General features: G+C 41.6%; 1 protein-coding gene across 4 annotated transcripts in view; it reads right to left on the bottom strand.

Annotated features, from left to right (window-relative positions):
* Positions 1-15197, bottom strand: part of ALKBH3 (alkB homolog 3, alpha-ketoglutarate dependent dioxygenase) — a 32439-nt gene extending 17242 nt beyond the window's left edge. For 2 of the 4 annotated variants that reach the window (XR_006208191.1, XM_007082069.2), the window contains exons 1-8: positions 15084-15197; positions 13822-13970; positions 13412-13515; positions 11935-11969; positions 9048-9095; positions 7565-7668; positions 5976-6064; positions 649-858 (exon numbers count right to left, since the gene is read on the bottom strand). Coding sequence is in view for 3 of the 4 variants with exons in the window: in XM_007082069.2 (XP_007082131.2) it covers positions 649-858; positions 5976-6064; positions 7565-7668; positions 9048-9095; positions 11935-11969; positions 13412-13515; positions 13822-13900 (669 nt within the window). In the remaining variant the exon portion in view is untranslated. Of the gene's footprint in view, positions 1-648; positions 859-5975; positions 6065-7564; positions 7669-9047; positions 9096-11934; positions 11970-13411; positions 13516-13821; positions 13971-14833; positions 14854-14888; positions 15039-15083 lie in introns of those variants that run through there. The other 2 variants (XM_042958050.1, XM_042958051.1) reach the window with 2 other exon arrangements.
* Positions 15198-18142: the final 2945 nt, after the last annotated feature.

Raw genomic sequence — 18142 nt, 5'->3', positions numbered from 1 at the left:
ACGGAAAACTAAAGTTATTATGGTTAGTTACTGCTTCTCTCCCTGAATTTGGACAACCATCTCTGAGAATTTGGCTTGAACTTCCTCTTTCTGAGAGAATTACAGGTTCATCTGTATTTCAGAAGATGGCTAAGAAGGCAATGAGGATGCTCACGATGTTCCCTTCCAGAAAGGTGGCAACACTGCCAAGGAGAAGACTTACAATGAAGCCTTCCTCAGGGGTGTCTTCCTCATGCCTTCTTCCTTTCCAGTCTTGTACCTCCCAGCTCGAGTCTTCCCTTTATAAGCCCCTCCTTCACAGCACTTATCATAATTTCATTCATTTCAGTAATTAGTAACATCTGTCTATCCCCTGTATCCATGAGGACAGGAGCTATCTCTGTTCTTTCCACCAAAGGAAATGAGCCCCCGAAGCCTAGCACATGGCAAGCAATTTCTGTTGGATAAGTGAATGAATGAATAAATGGCCACTCCGGGAGACAAAAGGTAATCATGGGGTAGGCGATCAGTTGAACATGTTTCAACAACAAAACATGTACTCTTATCCTGTAAACCTGAAAACAGCAGCTTTTAAGAACTCTACTTTTTTCACAGAATATTAGAAGGCAGGAAGAACATGAAAAAAAAAAAAAAAAAGAGAATACTCACTGGTGGGGGCTTCCTTCTCATCTCAAAAGTGCGTGTGGCACCAAAACTCAGCGAAGCAATGATGGGACATCTCCCTAGCGACGGTTCATCGTCACTATGCCAGTCGACACTGTCCTTCTCATTTCGGTAAAGGTTGCAGAGCAAGGAGTTGAAGGTGTGGCCAGTGTTCTTTTCAATCTGGTCCTTCAGTGTGAGCAGCACAGGATGCCACTGCAATCATCAGGCCAAGAGAAGGGGCAGCCACATGTAAAACAGAAAGTGCAAAGTCAGTCTTAAATCAACAGGGCCATGGAATAAGCAAAACACACTTGGAATGCAATGACCAATGGCAAGAGGAATAGTTTAATTCCCTCCCATTATTTCTATTTTGAAGCAAATTGACCTCTATCGTTTTATTAAGGTACTAAAATTTGGTACAGCACTATCATGAGGACCAAGCCTTTCTACCCATCTCAACTGTTCTGTGTTAAATACATGACCCCACAAAGAAGCAAGTGTCATTATATTCAGGGCAGTCACCTCAGTGAGTCATTAAGAAGGCGAGTGGAATAGTCTGGACTCTGCTGCCGTGGCTGATGGGTTGCCAGGTAGTTGGCAGATACAGACTGAAGTCTGAGGAATCAAACAACTTTTCTGCTGGGTGGCTCTCTGCTCATTCGATTTCTATTTTATCATGAATGACAGAATTGCTTTTAAAAAAGGTATTTAATAATTTCCAGAGTGGCTACCTTCCTAAAAATAGAACCTAGAAGGAAAAAACATTGTACAGAATGGAATCATGACGTGGCCTTGATAAATACATGGGCTGTGAACTACATACAGTTTAAACAGATTCCACAGCCCTGTCTCCTGAGCACCCAGTTCTCGTATGTAGTTTATATTTGGAACACAGTCTTGCCACATATACTACAGGAAGCTATGACCCCTGACCTTATGCTGTACTTGGGGAGTTACAATCAGCATGGCTGTATTAGTTGTTAGAATTCTGTCCTTTCTCCAAGAAACCCCAAGTGCATTACAGAGCTTCCTTTATGACAGTGGTTCTCACACCACTATCAAAAATGATTGAGGACCCCCAAAGAACCTGTTTATATGGGCTGGAGCTATGATGTTTATCATGTTAAAAATTAAAACTAAAAAAATTAAACTATTGGTTAATTCATTAAAAAAAATACAAACCCATTATATGTTAATACAAATATTATCTTATGAAAAATAACTGTATCTTCCAATACAAAAAAAATGGCAGGAAAAGTGGCACTGTTTCGCATATATCTTTAATGTTTGTTTCAAGAGAGTTGATTCTCCTATCTGCTTCTGCATTCAATCTGTTACAATATGTTGTTTTTGTTGAAGTATATGAAGAAAATTGGCTTCACACGGATATGTAGTTAGAAAATGGAGGAGTCTTTTCCAGCCTTTCCAAATAATTGTGGATATTCTTTGATATTACACCAAAACTCAACAAGTACTGATTTCTTAAAGGTTAGTTACAGTGTGGAATCTGAAACCATATCAATAAACTTCTCATATTCTCTTACATTTAAATCCACTGGGCCAGACTGCACTTTGAATGAGTCTTTTAATCTTGCATGATTCTGTAATATCAAGTATTGGTCATGTGGAAAATATTGATCCAATGAGTAATGCAGATCTCCTGCTGACACATTTCATTATACGATATAAAAAATCATATCCATTAATATTACCAATGATCTCATCAGAAAAGTCTAAGTAATAGGAAGAGGTCAGGCTCAAAGTGACAGATATGACTTTTTCCAAATTAGTAATTTTGCTTGGAAACTCAACTTTTATAAGTAACAAATCATATCTACTGTTCCCCTTGAAGTGACAGTCACTTCATTCATTTACGTCTGCCAAATACTCAAGTCTGAATAACTACAGTTTGTCTGTTAGTTGTTCTTCCAAATAAATGTGGTCCATGATAAAAGCAGATAGTTCAGCTATAGCTTAAACAATCACACAAGTGTTCTTCCTTGACAACCATTATACTTGGCTTTGTAGCAGGAGTGCTTTATGCATACCTTCCATTTCATCAAACTATTAAAGAGAGATGAACTCAAATATTGAGACTTAATAAAAGTAGTAATGTTTACTGCTTCGAGGAACATTCTTAAATGAAATCAGCTTTTTTTTTTTTCTTAAACTGGAAGTGCATGGTGGGGAAGAATACTGTGATTACTCCTAATAGTCTGGCAACAACACCCTGATTCATGCTAAGATACCAACAGTTCTATCCACCATTACTTTTGTATCGTCAATGCAAGTTTGACACAGTGAAAGTGTCACGTATCATATAGTTTTAGTATTATTACAGAGATAGTTTTGACCTGTGGACTCCCCAAAAGGATTTAGTGGACCCTTCCAGGTATCCACAGAGTCTACTTTAAAAACTCTAAAGAATCCCTTCAAAGTCATGTTCAATGTACTGCAGTGAAGGAATACACGTTCAGCAAGGCAAGCATAATATTCTAAGTATATCCCATGGCTACTGTCAGGTAAAACTGCCAAGGAATCACTCAGCTTTGCTGTGATGTAGAAATTGTGGTAAACTGGGGTTCCTTATTATGGATATGAACATTACATTCTAAGCAGAGGATTTTTTAAAATAAACAACGACAACAACAAACCAAACACACATCAGTAAAACATAAATGTTATTAAACTAACCTATGTTCAAGAGAATAAATGTCAAAGTGAAATTCCATAATAATGTTAGCAAGCTGTATTTCCTATTTGTTTTATGGCTATTATCTTCACGGAGATAAAGATCAGATGCTAGAATTATACACCTAGCAAGAAAAACCAGAAATAAAAGAGGAAGATAGCTTTTCTGCAATGTGACTGAGAAACTAATTAGCACTTCCCTGACTTGCTTAGGGACTGAGCACTGTGATAACTCCAAGTTTGCATTATGTTTCTAAGTGGGTATATATTTTTACTGGCTATTTTTGGTGGCGAAGTAAGGAGAAAAAAGGGGATAATGAACTAGAGGATTAATTTAGACTCTCCAACCAATACTCTATATACAGATCCCTCAGAACTGAATGTCTAAATTAAAATTCAGCATCATCTCACCGTTCAGTGAAGGCATTCTATCCTTAAAAGACATTTGAGGAAAAGAGTATGAGAAAATATGAATCACAGAAGTAAAAGGACCTATTCAGTGGATTTCAAAGTGTTTTGCACAGTCCTAGGTACCACAGAGGTGTCTCTCTGGGGTTATGGGAGGACAGAAGAAGGGTCAAGCTGGGGGGACCCCAGCCAGTCAAGGCACTCCTTGGTTTTTACACATCGGCTTCATATAAGATTTAGGTCAAAAAAGACTAAAGGAAGTTTAATAACCTCTGACTGAATTTGCCTCTGTGCTTTGGGTTATTAAGCTTGAGGTAATAATAATTTTTAAAGTTAAAATTAAACAAGAACCCCCAACACACACATATACCCTTAAAAAAATCTATGAAAGAGGCATCTCTTTTGATTTTGTTCAAGATGGGATATAAACAAACTAAATCTGTTAGCAGTAAATACAAAGTTATAAGCCAGCCAAATTCAAATTAAAGAATTCTAATTTGGCAACCTTAACATCTAACAAAAAAGCTTGCTTCAATAAATTAGGGTATGTACACGTAGATTATGGAATATTATGTAGCTATTAAATACGATGTAAAAGACTATTCAATGATATATGTTAAGGATACAGTTAAATGAAATGCAGTATACCTAATCGTTATTTTTATAGAAAAACTCTATATATTTACCTAAAAAAAAAAAAAGACTGGAGCCAAACATTAGGTGGAAGAATTATCCAAAATTTTAATATTCTTCATGCTTATCTATAGTTTCTAAATTTCCAATAATAAACTCATATTACATACATTGTAAGAAAAAGACTGTCATTAAAAAATTCTTTTGAAGGGTTGTCAAAAAGTCCTCAAAGCATAAACAGCCATTCTATCAGGATATCTCATGTGCCTTATGCTTATTCTAAAGCAGTGGTTCTCAGCCAAGGGTAATTCAGCCCCCCTCTCCGCCCGCCCCCAGCAGATGCCTGGCAATGTTTGGAGTCATTTCTGTTGTCACAACTGGGTGAAGAGTGCTTCTGGCATCTACTGGGTACAAGTCATGGATACTGCTAAACATCCCGCGACGTACAGGACAGCCCAACAACAAAGAATTACCCAGCCCAAAATGTCAGTAACACCAAGGTTGAGAAATCCTGTTTTAAAAGATGAGCTAAAATGATGACAAAGAACTTCTTCCCCAGAGCCTGTTTAATCCTCAACTTCTCTGCTATGGCTGTTGACAAGAAGGTAAATTAATTCTGACAGAAACGTGGCCAGCCATCTGTTGGATTGATCTAATTTCGTTCTCTTCATGTTTCCAAATCAACCTCAGATATAAAGGGTCTCAGCCTTTCCCTGGGTCACATTCTAAATGCAGCCCTACAAACAAAAGCATGCAGCTATCTCCTTATGTGAAAAAGCCATGTCCCCACTCCCATCCCCATCAATATTCTGTCCCTGAACATGTTAGTAAAGTGGTAGTTTATTACAACAAATTACTAGAAGCTCTAAAATGTGTCATATTTCTATGTATCCCAAAGCCATTAAGCAAAACTCCATTTTCTTCAAAGTCTCTTTCAATAAAGCATAAAATTATTTGCCAAAAGGCAAGATTCCAGGAACTAAACAGGGAGCTATTTCTTGGACCTTAACTCTATCCTTTGGACAAGCTTCATTTATATACTAGAATCTCTTTGTCTACTGTCATGGAAACTTTTAAAAACAAAAGATGTGAAATAAGAAATAAGCCAAAGCAATGATAAGATGTAAGTCTAAGAACTACAGCCACAGAATGAGTACAAAGTCAACAAGAAAAATACCAGATTTTTTCACAAATGGCAAAAGAGCCTGAGAAATGGAAGGAGATGTTCTGACCTCACTGGCCAGTCATAAGAACTTGGCTCTACAGCAAACGTGTACAAGGGTGTACACAGAAGGCTATGGCCAGAAAAGCTGGGGGAAGGGAGGGATGTGAAGAAATGGTTCCTCTTCCTGAAATCCTTGAGTCTGGTTCCAGTTTATTCTAGTTCCAATTTTTTTCTCATCCTCAGAGTTTATCTCTAGATCAAAAAGCACATCAAGAGTGACAAGCACAAAGACTCAGTGTTTGAACCCAGAGGATTTTTTAAACTAGGAACCATCATGCAACTCTGCAAGCTATTTTATAGTACTGTTATTTTATAGTACTCTACACTTATAGTACACAGTCTATAAAACCATACCAACAACATTCCAACATACGTGAGCATTTGGTTCCATAGTGATTCTTGAATAAGTGTAAGGAAGTTCTCCATACCATGCTGTAAGTCTTGGTTGCTTGTAAGTTACATCTGAGAAAGAAAATACAGGGCCTTTGAAATGGTTTAACGCTATTTAAGGTGTACCTACTGAGCACCATGCAATGTGCAAGAAGCTATGAGAAATACAAAGGCAGATAAAGATGGGCTCTGACCCACGGTTCCACCTTGAGGACATGGGATTTCAGGAGAAGAATGGGTAAGAGCTCAAAGAAAGAAGACAAAAGAAGGTATGTTGGCAGAAACCGTATTGGCAAAGCTCTGAGAGTACGTGTGACTCGTTTGCATCAGTGATGACATAAACAAGGGTGGAGTCACACTTCAGAAAGGTTCAGATTCGAGAAGGTCTAAAAAGCAGGATATGGAGTCTGAACCCTCATAGGCAGGAATCTGTGGCACCAACATCCGTATAAGAAACAAGATAAACTGTTCATCCATGTGCCACCTTTTGATTTTGATGAAGAAAAAAGTGCTCTGACCAACCATAGCATGTAGCTGATTGTAGTCAGAAGTTTTTGATGTTCAATATATTTAGTAGGGGGTTATCCACAATCTACTATTTTTTCCCACAATTGACATCAGCTGCTACAATAAGAACAATAATCATAAAGGCAGCTAACATTCACTGAAGGCTTACTGTGTATGCACCAGCCATTCTACTAAGCACTTATCATGCATTACCTCCCTTAATTATCACAACATAGGTATTATCATTAGTCCATTTTACAGACCAGAAAACCAAGAATTGGAAAACTATGTAACTGTAATTTGCCTAAAATTAACAACTACTTTGAATGACAAAGCCAGCAATCAAAGCCAAGTCTGCCACTGCTGTGGAATCTCTGGGAGTAAGGAGAAAAAGCAGACTCCTATTCTGACTTCCAAGTCCCACAGATGAAGCCAGTATACTCTGCCTCTTTCTTTACAGAAAATCTGAATTCACACAATGTGCCCGACAGGAAATTTTACGCTAGGGCATAGACGCCCTCCAGTGGACACCTCTGGTCCAGCAGCTGTGCTGCTTGTGGGTGACCACGGAGGAGCAGGCTCCGAGTCCTGTCATCTTTACAAGTTCAGGAGAGTACAAATGCTGAAATGGAAAGACACCGGACTCTTCTACTGAAACTAAAATGAGGATAAAAAGCTGGCAATAAGGATCATACAAGAACATATGCCGAACAGATTTGGAAAAAAGAAAGCTCTGGAGGTTTCTATGAAGAAAGAGGTAAGCTGTCACTGTTTGAAGTAATAATGGTAGCAAACAAACTCAAAAAGATAGAAGTATGTCAAGCACAGGTCAGCCAAACCACATATGCTCTGGTTCCTTGAACTCCCACCTCCTGGCTCCTGCCCTGTTCTCTGACCGCTGGGCCTTCCACCTGCTCTTTCATCTGCCTGGAACACTCTTCCCCGTCCCTTTTGGCTGGCAAATCCCTACTCTTCTGTTTAATTAAGACTGGCCGTGGTGAAAGAAGCAACGGTGTCTCTAGAGAGACCAGGTGGCAACAAGCGCCATCTCAGACATGTGCTTACCCTCTCTGATGCCGGTCCTCTGTTTCCAGGGAACAACCTCACAAAGTTGTTCCAATACCCAGTCGGCTTCTTTTAGGTCAACAAAGCCAGGATACAAACACACCCTTGATGAAGAAAGAACCATTATTAACTAAAGAACACAGAAAAGATGGGCTAGTCTCTAACCATTAGTGAAGTCAGTTAATTTGCATGCTTCCTTTCATGGGTAGATGAACTCATCTTGCCACACCTCCCATGGCAAGCAGGACATGATGTTCCAGATGTGAAACAAACTTTCACGTTAAGACAAGTAAGAGGCAATAAAGGAAAAAGAACGCATGAGGGCTTTTACGGACACGCTTCAAATACTGCTCCCCTACCACTTGCTGTGAAACTGGGTAAATTACTTAACTTCTACGAACGCTGGTTTTTCCTACCTGTAACACAAAAATGATTACCCCCTCACAGGCTCACTGTGAAAAGTAAACTAACAAAATGCCTGGCCCTGTGTTATTCTAACAATTGGTTGTCTTCTGAGACTATGCCAGTTGTAGGGAAAATGATCATTTATGACTGTATCAAAATAAACACTTCCAAATGAGGGTTCTTTCTGTCACTGAATATACACTTATTTCATTAATGCCAAGTCAGCTCAAAATCATTTTGGGTATCCTTCTTTGTTCTGAAAGCCCTTGGAACATTCTGTCAAACTTCACTCTTTGAAGGTGCCTTTGATTTTTTCAGAGCCACAACGCACCTGAAGCCATACCTGTTTAACAATGAGATGCGACCAAAATAATGCAACTGGTTTTCTTGTGTGACTGTTAAACTTGTTTCAAAAGAGATTCTGAAGCTCTTTCTAAGCAATTCATTTAGATATGCAAGTTCTGATATATTTATTTTAAATGGCCATTTAAAATAAATTATTTTATAGTGACTTAGCAAACTCATGCATTAAGGGGATGCTTCCAAAATTTTCATTTTAATAATGATTAATGCCTACTATACCCTAAATTGCACATGCTTTAACTTTATTGAAATCTACCTTAATGTAGATTAAGGTATTAACTTACTCATGTAGATTAAAGATTAACATAATGTAACACATATGAAAATATATGTAGTAATATGATTAATGCGATAATAAGTGAAGTGATATATATAATGTAATATAATAGTAATAAAATGGAGCATTCAAAGAACAGAAGTAGAAGCTAGGTCACCTGTAATTTTAAGTTACTATGTGGTACTAGGAAAAAGGTACTTAATCTCCCTGGGTCTCATTTTCTCACCTGAAAAACTGCAGAATAGTTACTACACCTGACAGAGAGGCTATGAAAATGTTTTGGAGTCAGAAATGTTATATAAAAAGAGATATTACCAAAGTCTCACTCCCCGAGATTTTCAGAGGCAGAAGTTACCTATCTCAAGTAAGGGAGTAGAACATTTTAAGAGACTATTAACTGAAAAATAATTATGAACTTTCCAGGGAGGATTCACTTACCTAGATACGCCTGTGGGTGACACGCTGATATCATACACACCTTCTCTGCTACATAAATCAAGAAAACAGACTCATTGGGATCAGGCAAAATAATACACTCCACCCAGTGGAAGGGCTGTGCTTTGCAGTTCCCAAACTCCTGATCACCAGAATGATTTCACAACGAGGGTGCACTATGAGGGAGCCCTAACCCCACCTTCTTCCACCAGCGAGACGAAGAGTGAGATGGTGGCAGACCACTGATGTGGCCGGGAATTGAATCCTGATGGAATCAGGCCATGGAGACAAAAACTGAGATAAAATAAATTCTGATTCTACCCCTCTGTACGTCATCCACAATTGAGGCTGCTATGGTCCAGAAATCTATCACACGAAGGGGTACCAAACAGCACATCCCTTTGGAGACCCTGGAATAGGTGCATTTAACAGGAAGCAAGTCCATCTCAGGGCTATGAGCTGCTGTTGCTTTCAGATACACGTCTAATGAGGTTCCCGCCTGATTAAAAAAGGTTCCCCACCAACTTTTCAAGGCTCCACTTCCTGACAGCTCCCACCCACTCGTGATCCTCCCATTGCTATTTGGAATCTCCTGAATACACTCCCGTATTTCTAATCCTGCTTTTCTACAAGCTGGAATACCCCCTCGCCCTCCTCCGTCATCTGGCACCCGCGATCCAACCCACCCGAGCTTTGGTCCCACAGAAAATTCTAATTCATCCTTCAAAATCTCAGCTCAGTCTCACCTCCTGTAGCGCTTTCCTGACCATTAATCCACCCAAATAATGTTAACCATCTCATTCTCCATGCTACCAGTAGACCTTACTATAAGTCTACTGTTTCAAAATATACACTACTGCAATTTACCTTATTACATGTCTATTTCATTCACAAGACTGTGGGCTACTGACGGGCAAGCAATGGGTTACCGTTGTTTCCCAGTGCCTAGAACATAGTAGATGGGCAGTAAGAAGCTCAGAATTTAACCAAATGAGCAAAAGTACAAAACTGTTCCAGGTGTGCAAGGTGGTGAGGTCCACGGTGAGAAAACAGACACCCAGACTGCATAGGTTCCTATGCCAGAATAATGGTGTCAGATCCTCCCAGACAGGGGTAAATTACAGAAAATAATATAAAGGGAGAGTGTTCACATCACCCTCTGCCATGCGAGCCAGAAGTTCATGATCTGTGAGCTGGGCTCTCAGGCAGATTGTGCAAGCCCCTCTGAGCCAAAATGTAGGCAGAGTTATTGTCACATACATTTATCATGTCTCTAAATGAGCGGCCTATAGTTTCCCATAGTGTGAACACAATGTTTCAGTGTGATATATTTTGGGCCACATTAAGAAACTGGCTCAGTTCAAATGTGGGTGACATTTCTGGTTATCAAATAAAAATCTAACATAGCTAACTTTACATAACTAGAATTAACAAATGCTGGGATCAAACAGGAAGTTTTGTCATTTTGCTATGACCTGAATATTCACAACTGCCCATTTTTTCAGCCTGCATGTCCCACATGTACCTCGTAATAGGTTTCATGGTTTTGTTTCTTCTCTTTATCACCAATGGAGGCAATGTCACACTGGTACTTACAAACAATCAAAGACTGTTAGAGCTACCACACTCTGCCTTAAGTGACTATGTGGTCCAAATCCTGTATCACAGACAAGGAAACTAAAGTCCTGAGAAATGGCCTTAACTTACCTAAGGACTCGTTACATAGCTAACTAGTGGTAAGGCCACAACTTTGATACCCTCTTTCAAAGTATGATGACCTCGTGTTAGTTTCACATTTTTCTAAGCTATACAAGTCGACCTGCAAATAGCCAAACAGACTAACAGACTGTTCATGAGCAATAACATGCAAACGCTAATTTGTTAAAATAAAAGGATGCATGGGGCGCCTGGATGGCTCAGTCGGTTAAGCGTCCGACTTTGGCTCAGGTCACAATCTCGCAGTCTGTGAGTTTGAGTCCCACGTCGGGCTCCGTGCTGACAGCTCAGAGCCTGGAACCTGCTTTGGATTCTGTGTCTCCCTCTCTCTCTGTCCCTTCCCCACTCACACTGTCTCTCTTCCTCAAAAATAAGTAAACATTAAAAAAATACATAAATAAATAAATAAATAAAAGGATGCTTTCTACTGGCAATTTATGTACATCAGATGGAAACTGAAAAGCAGGAAAAAAGAAGTCAAAGCATCTTTCGTTAATTTTGGAAAAGAATGTTTTATATGCTGATCAGTATAAGAGGAATTATAAATCAAAGAGGTTATTTTATATACAGATCAATTTAAGAATTTAAACTGCTCTGGAACAAGTAAGTAAACATTTAAAGCCCTCTAGATTTCTAACAGCTTTCATAAGCATTGCTAGTCGAACAGTACCTAACTAAAGTCTTCTCAAATATCCAGGTTTTAATGACTAGGAAAAAACCTCCCTGTCTTTTTTTTCTTTTTTTAAGTGGGTTCCACACCCAGCGTGGAGCCCAACATGGGGCTTGAACTCACGAACCTAAGATCAAGACCTGAGCTGAGATCAAGAGGTGGATACTCAACCAACGGAACCATCCAGTGCCCCCACTCTGTCTTTACCTAGGAGATGTTTTCACTTACTGTCTGCAGATATCTTAGTGAAACAGGGTCAAGAAACCTACACAAGTCAGAGATCAACGTATAGGCATCTTATGGCATTTTCCACACCATTAGCAAATTGTGAAAGGTTTCCCAAAAGACCAAGTTTAAAGATGTCTAAGATACAAATACCCCAGCCTAAAATTAAGACAGTAATTGGGCCATTAGCTTCCTTCCAGCTGGAAAAAACTGGGTGAGTTATCTGGGCTCTCCATTTTACTGCGGGCAAAAAATACAGAATGGCAGCAAATTACTTACTCAATCACTCGTGGCTCTGGGGCTCTGCGTACTACCTGCAAGGAACAGGCAGATTTTACTTCTGGAATGATCCCTAATCCTCAGAAAGGCTTATCTGCAGGATTATCATATCCTCTCATTACTGGTAAAAATAAATCAAGTTTAAAACTATCCTTTTTTATTCCAAGCTCTTACTATGCCACTAGAGACCCGTGTCTGCTTTTCTTAGAACTACTTCACAGTTACTACTGGGGCAAGAAAAAATAATAAAAGTAGAATCAATCCATTTTCCAAGCACCCAGTAATTCTGGAAAAATCTTTCCAGGAGATTTTTTTTTTTTTAATGTTTGTTTATTTTTGAGAGAGCGAGAGAGACATGGCATAAGTGGAGGAGGGGCAGAGAGAGAGGGAGACACAGAATCTCAAGCAGGCTCCAGGCTCTGAGCTGTCAGCACACAGCCCAACATGGGGCTCAAACTCATGAGCTGTGAGATCATGACCTGAGCTGAAGTTGGACGCTCAACCGACTGAGCCGCCAGGCGGCCCAGGATATTTTTAAAAATAGAAGATACATGAAGAAATAAGTCTTAATCGTTATTTTTACAAGCACTACTAAAGCAAAATGCCTGATTTTTAATAACATGTTCCCATGCTATTAAAAAACAGTGAATCTTCACTATTTCTTACAACTTTTCCCCCATGGGGAAAAAAAGCTAAAAAATCGGCATTGTAGTAGTTGAAATTTCAATCCAATTCCAGAGGCACCTGCTACACTAGTACTAAAGACAGCAAGGGTTTAGGACTGTTAGAACTCACAAAACCAGGGCGCATGGGTGGCTCGGTTCAGTTGAGCGTCTGACTTCAGCCAAGGTCACGATTTCACAGTTGGTAGGTTTGAGTCCCCTGCCGGGCTTTGCACTGACTATGCAGAGCCTGCTTAGGATTCTGTCTCCCTCTCTCTCTCTCTGCTTATTCCTTGCTCATGCATACGCATTCATTCTCTCTCTCTCTCTCTCTCTCTCTCAAAAATAAACATTAAAAAAAAGGGGGGGGGCCCTCGGTGGTTCAGTTGGTTAAGCATCTGATTCTGGATTTTGGCTCAGGTCATGATCTCCCAGTTCGTGGGATCAAGCCCCACAGAGCCTGCTTGGGGTTCTCTCCCTCTCTCCCTCTCTCTACACCTCTCCCTGCTCACTCTCTCTCTCAAAATAAATTAACATTAAAAAAAAAGTACTCCGATGACCAATGTAAGCACTAGTCATGGTATAACCTCCTTGCCCCCAAAATGGGAACTTTATACAGCCATGAGTTGGGAGCAGACTATAAAGAAATCTTCAGATACACTAAGGAGCTGATAGTCCACATTTCATTATTATTATTATATGCCTTGCATGCTCCTTTTATTAGCGAATGTATTCAGTCACTATTTGAGGATCTACTGTGTGACTACAGCTTTTACAAGCAAACCTCTTAGTGTTGTGAGAGAAAAAGAATTTACCTCCTGGGGTTCTCTGAATACGAGCTGTCTATCCAAAAGATGATGCTCCTTGTTTGTCCAGGTCTGACCAGGCCTCTGGTGGAGATGGCTCTTAGCAGTGGTAGCTAAAGTAAGGCAAGAACAGACTCAAACCAGACTCCAAAATGTCTGCTCTATTGAGCAAGAGTCAAGAGAGTCTACTTGAAGATAATCTATATTACATCTAGAAATTAATTAGTAAAGTCTGTCGAAGACCCCAAAACACACACTGTAAGGTTTGAGAGCAGGCACTAAATATGAGGAATACTAAATATCAACCCTCAATAAAAGATCGCCATCAGGAAAATCAAAGTACCAGCTACGTTTTAAATAATTCCTTAACATCAACTGAAATGCAGGTGCATTCACACAAGGTCCCCACAGGTTCTTGCCTGGCTGAGTAGTGGCCTGGCTCTTAGCAGGGCCAGCCCAGGCTCCCTGCACTCGGGCTCGCCGTCTTTTGTCTTCCATGTTGACCGAAAAGGCTTCTGCTCTCAGCTTTCAGAACATTTCATTCCTGATTAAAACCACCCAATGGTATCTGTTTAAAAAAAAAAAAAAAAAAAATAGGAAAGTGCTTTTAGTTAGGATTATGAGAGCGTAGACTACCTAAGGGAGTAATTATAATCCTTTCAAGCTCAATAGCAATCAGAGATTCTACATCAAAACCACTTTTTTAGCATTTTTGCCAATGAAATTTTAGCTCATAGCCCACATACAGGAGCACAGGTACAAAAAGACAAAAACGGGGAGATTCACAGCACATGTTCTGAACCTATGATCCATTTCTTTACTGATCTAAGAAGGCTTCACATCTCAAGTTCTCAAATGTTACCATCTCATCTTATGGCTTATTTAGCCCACCAATTTCCAGACCTTCCCAGATCTTCCAAGCTGAGATGGGCCCAGGAATCTGTACATTTAACAAATTTCCCCAGGTGGGTAAGGGCATGTAGCTCCTTCTCATTTAATAGGTGGGGAGACGACGGAGACTGCCATCTGCCCAAAAAGAGTTCATGGCAGAGTCAAATACTAACCCTCCACTCCTACCAGATGTGTAGAGGAAGTTTGTATTTTCTCTCAACTGAGACCATAAAAGCTCTTAACACGACCATTGCTCTGTTCACAGGGGAGTAATACTATGTGCCAGGGGACAGCTGTTGAAAATAACAGATTTCGGAGCCTCATCCTAGACCCAAAGATTTTGTGGCGTCCCAGAAACTGTTTAACTAACCCCACCTTCCACCCTGGGATTCTTTACCCCATACAAAGCTTGAGAACCCTGCAGAAGACAAACAAACAAACAAACAAAAACAAAACACGAGGGCTCTGGCGCCAGCCTGGCTCGCTCTGAACCTAAATCTATCAGTTCCCAGCTGCATGACCTGTGTCAGATGACTTCACCTTTCCGCGCCTCAGTTTCTTCCTCTATTAAGAGGGGAACCAATATCTCTCTAACCGCTGAAAAAGGCTGGTCCTCAAGAAGAGTGCGCAACTTTCCCTATTATTAGGCTCTTCTCTTCCAGGAGCCCCGGGATGCGGTCCCAGAGGTAGGCCGGGAAGGGTCCTCGGGGGACGGTCCCCACACCCCCAGGCACCGAGCGGGGGGCCCGGTCGCCACAGAAGCAGCGGAGCCGGGCGCGCAGCTACAAACCTGCTCAGTCCCGAGGCGAACCCCGCCGTCCCGGAGCCGCTCCGCCGCCTGCGCTTGGGGAACCTTAAGGGTGCAGCACCGACTCCAACAGCTCGCAACCACGGGCCGCGGCGTCAGGCATTTCCTCTTGACGTCACGCGCCGCCGCCGCCGCTTCCGGCGCCTTCCGCCAGATTCCGGGCAGCTCCGCGATCCCTGCGCAGGGAGGGCCGGACCGCTAAAGGCGCCGGTGGGCGGGCCGGGATTGGACGGGAGCACAGATTGAAGGTGGTGTGGAGCCCGGTGAGGAGTGGGGCGTGGCGAGGGTGGGAAAGAAGGCGTGTTTGCCAGGCCCAGGTCCCGCTGGACATAGTCCCCCCTTCACCACCCCCCCCCCCCCGCCTCCGAAAGCCAAACTGCAGAAGTCTAAGCTCCAGCATCCTTGGTCTATACGGAGTGACAGGGTACCTGCCGGGCTGGTGGAAGGGCGACAGGGTTGGGAAACCAGGTAGTGACGTGCTAAGTAGAAGGATTTGAATTCTACCCTGAAAGCTGTGGAGAATGTAACATGCACTTCCTTTGTGCCCCCATTGCAGCCTGTGCGCACTTCCATCAATAACACAACGAGGCATGGGACCACACCTTCTCCGTGGCTCTCCACTGCTAACCAAATTTTGCTTGAGTGAACAGACCTCAGTTTCAGTCCAGACGACACCATTTACTAGATGTATAATCTAGGGCGAATTCTGCATTTCTTTATGAAACTGGCATAGCTCTTGTTGGGAGGGCTAAATGTGGTAATGCATTTAAAGAATTTAGCAGGATGCTTGAAACACAATAGAAATTCAATTGATACTAAGGGTGTCTTCTCTTCACCCCATCTGAGTTTTTAAGAAGCATCTTTAAACTGGCCATGTTAAACCATGTGTCTTACACTGTGAAAATAGCAAACGTAGCACCGAACTGACTGTTTTGTGTGGCTTATTCTCTAAGACCTACCAAATAGTAGTCACTGTGGAAGTCTTTGAAATAAGACTTGTATTATATACTGCTTACCTAGAGAGGTTCAGTGTACCCCACCAATCTAATCTTCACAGCACCCATCATTCTTTGTTATACTTTGTGACAATGAAGGAAAATGATTTATCCTAGAACTGAAAGGAGAGAAAAGTGGTAAGGCCAGACTATAATTTTTACCTTTTTTTTTTTTTTTTTTTTGGTCCCCATCAACTAGTAATTTGTCAGTGTCTGTTTCTGGTTCAGGAACCTTGGCTGTGTCTTCTAAAGAATGCCATTCTTTCTTTTCAATGATTATGGTTTTGGAACAGGAACAAAGAAGTTTGGATTGAGGACTCCCTAAAAGTGATTAACACATCTTCAGCCTCCAAGTAGAACATTTCTCAAAAATCAATCTATGGCCTGCTTGCTTCCAAAATAACTGCATTTTTAACAATCACCTGCATTTTTACCAAGTGCTCAAGGTGATTCGAATGCAGAGAAAGTTTAGAAACCTTTAGGATGCATGTCAGTTGACAAATCATTCCCGTTTGTCTGACACTAAGAGGTCTTCCAGGAGATAGGACTTTAAGTGCTAAAGGCAGGACGGTACCGGGCAACTGAGATGGCTGGTTACCCTAGATACGTGAGATTATATAGCATTAGAAAGATGTTCTTTTGAGTCTTACTCCCTGGGTTTCCCCCATTTCTATTTGCAGTATTTGTGTTTCCATCAGGGGGTGGTGGTGGAGACCGTGGGAGAGGGAATGAAAGCGAGGTGCGATGCCAGTTATCAGCCCACTCATTCTCAGCTCCAAACCCATCCTCCAGAACCCTGCCTGCAATCCTGGAACATTTTTCCCTTGCAGTTTGGTCTGACGTTAAGCGTCAACAGTAGAGGGTGCTGGAGGGACATTAGAGGAGGAAGTGGTTCTTCCTGATTCCAGAGTGCTCCTCCCAGATGGCTGGGCAATGCAGAGCAGCCAACGGTGTTTGGCATCTCTTTGTGGGCTGGACTGGAATGTTAGTGGCATTTACAGCCTTGTTAAGTTCCCCTTGTGAATTTAAGGCATCGATTGGGAAGGAATGGGATCCCCAAATCTGAAATAGTGACATCTACTTGGACTGACATTCTTGAACACCCAAGTCACCCTGAACCTCCCTGGGCAGGGGCAGTAGCTTGCTCTCCTGTGTCTGAGGAGACTAGTCGTCCTTTGCTTGAAAACCCTGTGAAACGCTCACCTGGAGAAGATAAATTGAAAAATGCATTGAAACCTGCATTGAAAAATGCAGCCTAGATCTGAACTTCCTAACAGGTGGGGGTGCATCCACAGTTGTGCCTTCCTTGGTGGTTGTGTGTGTTGTGTGCACGCACACCTGTCTGGACCTAGATGTGGTAGTGGCTGTTCCCTATATCTACTGTTTTCTGTATTCTTATTATTTTCCTTTCCCCTTGTAGGTGATACCCTATAATGATTATTTTTTCCCCTGAATTATACTGTATAGTTTCTGTCTCCCATTCGATTCCTAACTGTTACAGTGTGGTTGTGATATCAGGGGTTGGGAGCAATAGCGGGCAAGTGGCTGGCTCCAGAGTTGGTCTCAAACTGTAAGTAATCATTTTGGCTCTGATTTGGTCTCCCTTGCTCTTCCTGGCCCTTTACTCTTGTGCCGCTCTCGTTTCCCTTCACCTGAGACAGCCTTCCCAAAATTGCAGATCGGTTGTGCCGATCTGGTCGCCTTGCCTCTACTCTGAAACGAGCATTTCAGAGTATGGTTGGAAGGCCATCTGCATCAGAGTTGCTAGGGGATGCTTGTTAAAAATGGAGATAAAAGGGGCACCTGGGTGGCTCAGTTGGTTGAGCATCTGACTTCAGCTCAGGTCATGATCTCACAGTTCATGAGTTCGAGCCCCACATCAGGCTCTATGCTGACAGCTCAGAGCCTGGAGCCTGCTTCGGATTCTGTGTCTCCCTCTCTCTCTGCTCCCCGCCCCTACTTGCGCTGTCTCTCTCTCGAAAATAAACATTAAAAAAAATTTTTAAGTGAAGATTCCAGGCTGCCTATCAAGATTGTGGGTTAGGT

This window comes from Panthera tigris, chromosome D1 (genome assembly GCF_018350195.1).
Source record: "Panthera tigris isolate Pti1 chromosome D1, P.tigris_Pti1_mat1.1, whole genome shotgun sequence".
Classification (NCBI taxonomy): Eukaryota; Metazoa; Chordata; class Mammalia; order Carnivora; family Felidae; genus Panthera; species Panthera tigris.
Note: the sequence above shows the minus strand (reverse complement) of the source record. Positions and strands in the feature narration are given on the sequence as shown.